Source organism: Tenrec ecaudatus, chromosome 1 (genome assembly GCF_050624435.1).
Source record: "Tenrec ecaudatus isolate mTenEca1 chromosome 1, mTenEca1.hap1, whole genome shotgun sequence".
Lineage (NCBI taxonomy): Eukaryota > Metazoa > Chordata > Mammalia > Afrosoricida > Tenrecidae > Tenrec > Tenrec ecaudatus.
Window position 1 is genome coordinate 49,094,917 of NC_134530.1, and position 10,494 is coordinate 49,105,410.

The 10,494-nt window shown below is 53.4% G+C and overlaps 1 protein-coding gene across 1 annotated transcript; it reads right to left on the minus strand.

The window, feature by feature from the left end:
• Positions 1-2,225: 2,225 nt before the first annotated feature.
• On the minus strand, positions 2,226-7,936 carry STMN1 (stathmin 1). Its single transcript, XM_075552687.1, has 5 exons — positions 7,843-7,936; positions 6,099-6,171; positions 5,444-5,616; positions 3,046-3,237; positions 2,226-2,753 (listed from the first exon to the last, which is right to left on the minus strand). The coding sequence occupies exons 2-5, from the start codon at positions 6,109-6,111 to the stop codon at positions 2,682-2,684; spliced, it is 450 nt and encodes a 149-aa protein (XP_075408802.1). The 5' UTR covers positions 6,112-6,171; positions 7,843-7,936; the 3' UTR covers positions 2,226-2,681.
• Between the last annotated feature and the right edge of the window lie 2,558 nt (positions 7,937-10,494).

The following is a 10,494-nucleotide window of genomic DNA, read 5'->3' on the forward strand; positions in this document are numbered from 1 at the left end:
AATACCAGCTGTCCCTACAGAGGCCTCAGCCACAGGGTCAGTCCGTGCTAGGGCCTTCTGTTCCCCCAGGGTTGTGTGGGAGTCACTGGGGGAGGGATCGCTTCTCATTTCCATGTTCCCACGGCACCGTTCTCAGGGCCGTGGCTGTCCACTCTCCCTCCGCCCTGTCTACTCTAATAGGCTCTCACTACCCGAGACTGCTCTCTCAGCCCAGCTGGTGCAGTCGGCTAAGCACTGGGCTGAAAATCCAAAGATTGGCAGTTCAAACCCTGAGCCACTCCTCAAGAGGAAGAGGAGGCTGCCAGCCTTGGAAACCCTGCGGGGCAGTTCTGCTCTGGCCAACAGCCGGAGCACATAGCTCGTTACGAGCACGTTCAATTGTCTTGTTAGGGGCTGTGGAAGGGCCTCCGTTAGGCCTCACACCATTTGTCCAGAGGCCAGTGGTGGCTGCCTGAGAACAAAGGCCGAAGGAAGAGCCTCGATTCCACTCAAGTCCAAGGACTTCTGTGCTGACTGGTCCCCAGGCTGCCCTGGTCTTTAACCCTAACCTCTCAGAGAGGCACAGGCAGGAGGGCCTGGCTGGGGAAGGGCACACCTGAGGTCCTCCCCCTCTCCCCACGGAGTTGAAAGCAGAGAAGTTTGGAGCGGAAGTTACTGAACTGACCTAGCCCTCCCCTATCTCTGAGAACCGTGAGGCCCAGGGCCAAGGTCTTCTTCCAGGGTCTGAGGCGGGACAGAAAGCCCGGCCTGTGCGGCTGGCTGTCACGACTAGAGAATCCTCTCAGCCCCAGCTGGCCTCCTCCCTCCAAATCAAACCAGGTGACAGCAAGTCTAACTCAGGTGCACACGGAGGCTGTGAATCTGACGCAGCTGGCCCCCACCAGGGCTCCCTGCTCTCCTCCCCACAAGTTTACTGCCACCTGTGGGCCACCTGGGGCTTCAGCAGTTCCACACCACCCACTGCTCCTCAGAGAGGGGATTTCTGCTTGTAAGAACCCTCTCGGGTCCCTGGGAGCTGGAATCAACTTGCTGGCAGCGGCAGGACCATCACTGTTTGCCAGAGGCTGGGGGTCCCACCACCAAGTCTCTTATTTGTGTAGCTGTCTGGACTTTTTGCTTAACCTTTAAAATTCAGCTTTACCAGACTTCTACAATTGATCCTGTTGTCTAAGTAGACATAGATGTCATTTCAAGATTCCCCGATTCCCAGCTCAAAGGGATTAACAGAACCATTATATATAGTGCTAACTACATACTTGCTCATTCTACACACATAACGCACTCCTAAATGTACTCAATCATAACAAGGAGAGAGGCTAGTGTCCTGCTTCTTAAAGTCCAAATCCAGATAGAGCCCGAGCTGGGGGTGGGGGTGGGGGTGGTGGTGGTGGTGCAGAAATCAGATGCCAACAAGCAAATGGGCTTTTGTGATTAGGCTGCTTCTTTAAGAGCAGGGGAAGATGCCAACCACTCCCCCTGAGCAAGGGGGAGTGCTACAGCCTCTGGACACAGAGCGAAAATACCTGGCAACTCCAAGCGCCTGCGTCAAATGCTACTCGGAAAACAGAAACCCAGACTGAAGATGACTACTGCCATGGTGACTGAGGATGACCATTAGGACAGGCGCGAACGACCTGTGTGTCCAAGACTGGCACTCCTGACAGGAGTAGAAAGCTTTGCCTTTCTCCTGTGGAGTGGCTGATGGTTTCCGTCTGCTGGCCTCTGGGTTAGAAGCCTATCGCGTCACCTCTCTGCACCAGGCTCCCCGTGGAGCAGCTGCTACAACGATGAACATCCGTCGTCTTGACCCTGGAGCCAAGGCTTCGATGGCAGGAAAGCACTTCTATAGATAGCTCTGTTCTCAACTCTTTCAAGTTGTAGCAAATCAATCAGCCAATACCGGTGGCTGGGCTCTTTAGATTTCTAAATCTGAACTGGTAGCAGGGACCAGGGAACAAAAAATGCTTGTTTGCAAATAAACATTTGAAAGAATATAGCAACAGCTGATCTGGGCCAGGGCATCAAAACAAAGTGGTGACTGTGGAAGCAGACAATGCACACAGAACTCCCGAGGGCAGAGAATGTGCAGCCATGCGCATGCGGGGTATTTCCACCAGCTTGGAGGCCCCGTCGCACGGGCCCCGTGGGCTGGTGGGGGGGAGGGGGCTTCTAGGGTCGCGGGGGATCTCCACTGTTCAGCAATTACCTGAACAGAAACAAGTCACTGCCACCAGCAGCACTGTGCAGTTTTATTAACCATTCAAGTACAGTAGCATCTGGTAAAATCGGGACAGAACTGGGATTTAAAAGCAAACAGATATTCAGCATCTAACAGTTTTGAGAAGCCACTACATACTCTTTCACAAACATGTTTCCACGGGGCCAATACAGTGCTAGCCATTCACCCAGCGCACTGAGTGCACCGAAGTAGAAAAGAGGCAACAAGAAAAATAGCTACGTTAGAAACACTCCAACACTTTAGAAAAAAAGAGTCAAACACTTTTTGTTTCTCCCCTTTAGCCCCTAAAACAACATCACATGGTCTGGATCTACCTATTTACGTCCTACGTTGGCTTCTAGTCTTTGTCAGGAGGGAAACAGTAATAGTAGTAAAATGACACTGGCCAGCACGGTCTTTGGATCTCGAGGAGGGAGGGGAGAAAGTCAGTCCTCAGGACAAGCTAGTCGGCTGCAGTCTCATCAGCGGGGTCTTTGCATTCCTTGTTCTTCCGCACTTCTTCCACGTGCTTGTCCTGCAAAGAGAGTCGGTCACACACAGAAGCCGGTCAAGTCGCGCCCCTCCCCAAACAAGCCCACAGTCCAGTACGTGGAGGCTGGCATCACCTTTGAGCACCCTGGGTCACGTGTGGAGCCGTGCCAGCGCACCATCCTACTCCTGGCCTGCTCAGGCACCCGCAGGTGTCGTCACCATTGACCGACCGACTAGCCGATGGTAGCACAGGCTCTCCATTTGTCTATGAAGCCCACAATTAGTAGCCACCCCCCACCCCCAGCAAAGCCAGGACGAGCGAGGGGAGACCCCACCTTTTCTCGCAAGCGCTCCAGCTTGGCCGCCATTTGTGCTTCTCGGTTCTCTTTGTTGGCTTCCATTTTGTGGGTCAGCTTCTCCTCGGCCATCTTGCTGAAGTTGTTGTTCTCCTCGATTGCTTTCTGCAGCACCTCCTTCTCGTGCTCCCGCTTCCCGGCCAGCTGCTTCAGGACCTCTGCCTCATGGGACTGGCGGAGAGAGCGCACGGAGCAGGCTCAGTCTCGGAAAGGTCTAACAGCCGTTATTTACTGGATGGGGGTGGGGGCTGATTAGAAAGAGACAGAAAGTAAACTCCCTCCAAAGAATTCTTTGCTCAGGAAACTGGACATATTCCCATCACAAAATAGGGTGAAATATTCTGGGTTAGTGTTTATATTTACTCTGGAAAAGTAAGAAAGATTTACTTTCCTGGGTAAATACCTATTTGTTCAGGGATCTCTTGCCTAGTAATTTCTGGGGTGAAAAAAATCTCTGCAATCAAGCTGCATTGAGTGACTGGCATGTAGGGATGGAGCTTTCCAGGGAAGAACTGGGTTTTGTTAACATCAAAGGCGACAAGAAAACAAGGTCAATTCTTAAATACATGTGTGTGTGTGTGCGCGCGTGTGCATGGATACTAAGCAGCTATCTTTAGCCGTCTCAGCAGCAGGGCTGGTTTCAAGGAACGCCTCTCGTGGAAGACAGGCCACCATCTCTCAGCCCACTGGTGCCCTTCCCACGCCTCCTTCAACAGGCAGACAGCCGGGTGGGCTTGTTACCAAACAGGCAGACGTGTGTGGAAGACTAACTTCCGGGAGAATGCCAAGCGTCTGGCTCCACTGCCACTGTGCTCAGTCAAATCCCAGGCCTGCTCGGAATTTCACTACACGATGGGCTTTAGGCGAACACGACTGAGGGAAGCATGGGCCAATGACAAGGCCAGGGCTGATTTCCTTAAAAAAACTTCCCTGTGGCTGGTCCCTGGCTACGAGAATCCGAACTACCAGAGCCAGCAGGCAGGAGATGATGCCAGTGCATGGCGGCATCCCCACAGTCCACGGAGAGTCAGTGCTCACGCAGGAAGCCCAGGGCACCGATAGGCACATGGCACTTGTTGCAGGAGCTCGAAAAGGGGGAGAGATGGGGCTCTCCACTCCTGTGAAGAGTCCGTCTCAGAAGCTCACAGGCATAGTTTTGTCCTGGTCTACAGGGTCGCTAGGACATAGCAGTGAATTTGGTTTTAGTTTATGCGTGCAGAGGTCTGGGTCACACAGGTAGTTAACAAGTTTGTTTGCCTGCTAACAAAAAGGTTGGAGGTTTGAGTCTACCCAGAGGCACCTTCAATCTACTTCTGGAACACTAATGACTACGATTCCCCATGGAGCCCCAGATTCTACTGAGACACACAGGTGGGGCTGCCCTGAGTCTGGACATCAACTGGTTACGTAAGTGTATGTGTGTGGGGTGGGGTGGGGTGGCTGGGGCACAGGGAACCTGAGAGACACAAACATACAAGCCTTCAAATCTCACTAGTTGTACCGCCTTGGGGAGATCACTAGTCTATATGTTAACAGTGGCTACCTCTAGGGAGTAAGATTCTAAGTATTTATCATTTACTATTTATAATTTATTTTGTGTCCTCGAGTTTGTTCTTTTAAACAACATTCTCATTAATATTTGATTTTCCGGCATAGTTCTTCTTGCAGATGCTGCAGTAAGGAAAAAGCTGCCAAAATACTAGTGAGGCAACATAATCACATTGCTAGCAGTTACAGATGCTTTCTATTGTTCAACTCAAAAATATATCGACCAGACAGACGACTAAAGGAAGAGGGACTGTCCCGCCAAGTTTCCCACTTTTCATACAAGCTTTGGCACAAGACAGGCCTGGGCTTGAATTCAGGCTCCCGAACTAACTAACTAACTAACTAACTAACTAACTAACTAACTCGGCAGTGACTTCGCACTCCCTCCTGAGAGCGGTTTCTCATCTCCAGACTGGGGGCAGCACTACCCTGCAGGGTCGCTGTGTCGGAGGAGAAAAGCTCCTCATAGGAGCTCGATCGATCATGGCTGGCGTTGTCTTCCCGCACAGGCATGCACATGCGGCTTTCAGTTATTAATCATGATAAAATGCTAGTGGTCAAACCCACGAGCAGTTCCACCGGAGACAGGGACGGCAGCTGCCAGCTTCCCTGGAAGCCCTCTGGGACAGCTCGACTGGGTCCTACAGGGCTGCTCTGAATTTGAAGAGATTCAGTAGCAGCATTTTTCCCCACTTCAGTCTCGGAATACCCCCACCCACCCCGACCCCTCCATTTGGGACATTTGATTCCATGTTTCTCCTTATGGAAATAAAATGGATTTGCTACATTACACTCATAAACATTCTTTTCCCTGGATGGTGATATTTACCTTGCGTCTTTCTTCTGCAGCTTCTAATTTCTTCTGAATTTCCTCCAGGGAAAGGTCCTTCTTCTTTGGAGGAGAAAGAGGGAATTCTGGGACGGCCTCTTTTGAACGGGGGCTGAGTATCAGCTCAAAGGCCTGGCCAGAGGCCCGCTTCTCCAGTTCTTTCACCTGGATATCTGGAGTGGATCACAGTTATAACACATTCAGAAACGCCGCTGCTCCTATTCTGGTCACTGTTCTACACGTTTCTAGAAGCCAGATCAAAGTAGTCGCTTAGATTTAGAGCTGATGGGGAGGTGGCATTTGCAGGCCAAAAACCGTCTGAAGACCACCTCTCCAAGAGCAAGCTCAAGATTGCCAGGAGATTTCCATCATCCTGCCACACCAGCATTGGGCAGTTGCTTTCATAAACAAAAGCCACTCTGGGCAAAACCCCAGTTTTGCTTCAGAGAGACCAAGCCAAATAGTGCAATAATTTTAAAAGACCACTTTCCCCTCTATTAAGTCCAGCCATGCATCGTGTTTTTTTTAGATCTCCTATTCCTAAAATAGGCTTTTTGACAAGTTCCAAACCGAAGGCTTGAAAAACCTGAGCCATCTCATTAGTCTCAAACCCTACGCCCGTCTCAATTTCCGCTTTTCCACACAGATTACCTACCAGAAGAAGCCATGGTGAACAGAAGACAAGAGACTGGCAGTGTACGCTCTGCAATCCACTGGGAAGGAAAGCCCTGGAAACAATTTTCAGAAGCATGCAATCAATGTCTTTGCATTTCTATACGCCATCTACACAACCGGACCTCAAAGCACATCCACACGCATCAATGTCAGAAAAACCACTACCGTGGAACTAAGTAAGACATCATTAACCAGGAGAGAAAAGGAGCCCAACGTAGGAAAGACTAAAACAGGTTTGGAAATGGGACGGAGGACAAGCAAGTTTACGCATTACAAAACGGCGCAACAATAAAAAAAAACCCGCATGGCTTTAAAAAATTGGATGAGGTTAAGCAGCAAGATTGTAAACGCTTTCCCAATACGCTGAAAAATAAGTAAATAATCTCCCCCCCCACTCCCTGCAACCCTCCAAATAGTGAGAGGCTGCTGGATTCAACTCCCAACAGTGAGACGGTGCCATGTGAACACTGGCTACACGCATCTCATTGTGCAAACGCAACACCCACCCCTGCTTTGTCTGCGATCGTGGAAAACAAAACGCCCAAGTTAATGTCAGCCAATAACGTTCACCTCCTATTGTTTCAAGAGTTCAAGCTTCCAGCCCAACAGCAGGCAGTAATTAGCGTTAAAAACCTTTAGGTTTTATTTGTCGCCATTGAAAAACCCTACCCTCCACGTTAGGTTGTTTTTTTTTTAAGGTCATGATTTTTATAGCCCCTAGGCTACTACCAAGGCGGCAAAAACCTAGGTGCCCGCGGGTTAGACCACACTCGAGCACCGAAATCCCCAAGCCCGGGCAGAGCAGGAAACGTAGCACCTGCCCCCGGCTGGGCGTGGCCGGGTCCAGCGGGGAAGCGCGAGCCAGCGGCCGCCAGCCAATCAGAGGGCGAGCTGAGCCCCAGCGCCTGGCCCCGCCCCCTCCTCCCCGCGCCTTTTCGAATCTCCCCGAACTCTCCGCAGCCCGGAGCGCGCGCGCGCGCGCGTGGGAAGGGGAGGGCTGGGAGGGGCTAACGGTCCGATCCGGGCAACTCCGCCCTTCCCGGGCTCGCCCCCGGGATGTCACCCCCCACCCCGCCCCACCCCCACCCTCCCGCCAAAAGCACCTCCACGGCGGCGCCGCCGCCACAGCTCCGCGGGTGGAGCGGGCCCGGGTCGTGCCCTCCCCCGAAGCAGGCTCGCTCCCACCTTCCATTGTCCCCTCCCCCAAAATGTCAACAGCCAGGCTGCCTGCGCACCTCGCCGCGAAGCCAGGCGTGCGTTTTTGGGGCGTCAGCCCCCCGGCGCTGCTTCTCAGTCCCTGGGTGAGGGGGATGGCCCAGCCCAGGCGGCCTGCAACCCCGCCCCGCGGCCGCTGTTCCCTGAGGGTCACGCCGAACCAACCACCAGACAATGGGGACTTCGGCGGGGCCGCGCCCGCGGAGAGGAAGGAGAGACCACGAGGGCCCACGCCCCCTATTGTCTTCTCCGGAGCACCCCGAGGCTGCAGCCCAGAGCTCCACCAGCTGGCCGCGCCCCCTCCCCACGAGAGCCGCGCCCCCGGCCAGCCAGGACAAAGCGGCGCTCCGCCCGAGCCAGGGACAAAGCGCGGCGACCCCAGCCCTCTCGGACCCGCCGCCCTTCCTGCCGCCCCCAGCGGGGGGCCGCGCCACGGCCCTGCCCCTCGGGCCAAGCCCGTCCCTCTCGCAGCCCCCAGCCCTGCCTCGTCCGGAGAGCCCGGGACCCACCTGCTCGGTCCCAGCCGCCTGGCCACACTCTGAGCACCAACAGACCTGGGCGCGCACAAAAGCGCCAAACAGCGACACGTGACCTCCCCGCCGGACTCTGCATTGGCTGAGAGGCGCGGCACGTGCCGGCCCCGCCCCGTCACAACCCAAGTGGGGACCCGCCCCTGGAGACCCCGGAGCACCTCGGGAAGTGTAGTTCGGCATGGAGGGCTGGAGGACAATGAGCGGGGTGGGGGCTGCTGGGGGCGCTGCCCAGGTGTGAACAAAGGGCTCCGAAGGTCTGGCTGGGGAAGAGGGCGTTGCCCGAGGCCGGGCCCGAACTAGCTCCCCCATCCCTAGGAAAAGGGCGGGGTGGGGTAGTGGAGTCCCGGCCTTCCTCTCAGATGGGGGCAGCCAGGACCCCACCTCTGTGGATCCAAGTACCCTGCATTGCCCCAGGGGCTGAACCAAGACCGCCGTCCACCCTCGACCCTCCACCCCCCAGCCGACGCCACTACCTAAAACGCCTGAGTGCTTGTGGCAGGACAGTAGCCCCCTGTCCCCTCAATGCCCTACTCTGGACATCAGCGTGTTACCTGTATTGTGACATCATCATCTTAATCCCATTCCGCCCTAGCAGATCACGGGTCCTCACTGTGTGTTCTCGCTACCATCGCGGGGTCCCTGAACTGGTGACCAGAAGCCTGTTGGGGGAGGGGGGCGGTGGGGGCCGGTGTCAGCGGGAAGCTCTGCAATTTGATCTCTGGGCTCTACAAAGCCACTCGGCTTAGATGCAGACTCCATCTGTTCTGCCTAGCGTCTGCCTGGTGATAGGGAAGGAAGAGCATTAGCGGTTCTCCACTACACACGCTGCAGTTAAGTGTTGCTTTTGTTCTGAGAGCACGTGCTCCCCCGAGCGTGCTGGGCTCCCTTTAAGAATCAAAACAAAAGGAAGCACAAGGGCACGGCTCCCCCTGGCCTGGATAGATCAGAAACTCAGCAGAGACACAGAAGAAACCGGTCTATCCTGGAATGACTGCCTTTCCGCTTTCCCATTAAAAAAAAAAAAAAAATGACCGGGGCTCCCAGCCCGAGGCTGTGTCCTCAGGTGGTGGTCGTGACACCCAGGCACCTGGTTTGGGATCCCAACCAGGAAGAAGGACACCTTCATTTCATTACTTAATGGCCCCCAGCTCTCCAAACCCAGAAGCAAAGGTTTCTCCTGAAGCAAGGTGGTTTTAAACAATAAAGAGACTCCTCTTGCCCAGTTCATACTAACGCTGCACCTGAGATTAAAAGGGGCGATTAGTAGGTTCCTGGGACAGTGAAAGGAGGCCTGGTGGTGTGTTGGGTTAAGCGCTAGGCTGCCAACTACAAGGTTGGTCTCAAAGGGAAGACATGGCCCTTTGCTTCAGTAAAGACTTACAGCCTGGGAGACCCTACCGGGCAGTTCTGCTCAGTCCTAAAGGGTCGCTCTGAGTTAGATCGATCCAGCCCCAGGAGGCTTGGTTTGGTTTGGTTTGGAGTCCATTAAAATGAGCGTACAGACAGCACACAAACCCCACAAAGCAAACAAGTGCACTGTTGCCTGAGATGCGCTCCTGGGTGGGGAGGGTTGATCCAAGTCCTTTCCCAGAGCACCTGAACAGAAGCAGGAATCATTCAGATGCCCAGCAGATTCTCGCTCTCACATCAAACTTGGCCATGAGGCGGCAAGGTGTTTCTATCTGTCAGGTTCTGACCAATCTCAGAAATCGTTGAACATGCTGGGAAAGGATGGGGTAAAGCCTGGGTGAAAAGTGACAGGCAGGCACCGGAATGAGCAGGGAACCAAGACCAAGTGGCAGAAGCTTCTTATTTCTGGAACCAGCCTTTATTTTGAAGTCTTGAGACTTGCAGAGAAAGATTCCACCCATTTGGTACATTTTTTAACACAAGAAATTGCCACCCCAAAATTTCACATTTCTGACTATTAATGTTGTGACAGGAGAAAAAGAAATCTTTCAAAACACGGATTATTTTAAATATATTACACTGCTCCCTCCCCCTTCCTCCCCCCACCTCTTCTTTCCCCTTAGAACGGATGTCTATTTCCATGGAAACCACAACTCAGAACGTAAGATGTTAGCACTCATGGAGATTTTTAATCTTTTCAAATAATGTCACTTGGCTTCTTGGTTTGTTGCCTGATCCTACCAGTCTTTACAACAAAGGTTTCCTGAGACCTTTGCCACCGTTTGATAGCCCCGTGCGGGCTGAGGTGGCTTTAGCTAAGATTTCTTCAGAACAAGCCTGGGACTAAAAACCTGTGAGGTGGGGTCAGCCCTATTCCTCAGGATGCCAAGAATAAACCCAGCCTGTTTCCACCACGTGGATTCTGATTCATGGCAACCACATGCATGTCAGAGTAGGACTGTGTTTTATGGGGTTCCCGGTGCCTGCTCTTTGGGATCTTTCTTCTGAGCATCTCTGGGAAGTCAGGCTTCAACCCTTTCAGTTAGCAGCCCCAGGTACTTAACTGTGGGCACTCCCCAACCCCCCACCTCCTGGGGATGTTCCTCAGGGTCGACTGCCTATTTGAGAGCTGAACCCGCCCTTTCCTGTCAGCTCCTATGGGTGTTGATGTTTGGGTCCTGGCATACAACGGATTTTGAGCTGTAAGGAGGGAGAACC

Bases quoted from the DNA above. Each gene is read 5' to 3' on its own strand.
- STMN1 (XM_075552687.1), bottom strand. The intron at 3,238-5,443 runs GTAAATATCACC...TCTCTCCGCCAG, and splicing joins CTGCAGAAGAAAGACGCAAG to TCCCATGAGGCAGAGGTCCT. The intron at 2,754-3,045 runs GTGGGGTCTCCC...CTCTCTTTGCAG, and splicing joins TGGAGCGCTTGCGAGAAAAG to GACAAGCACGTGGAAGAAGT.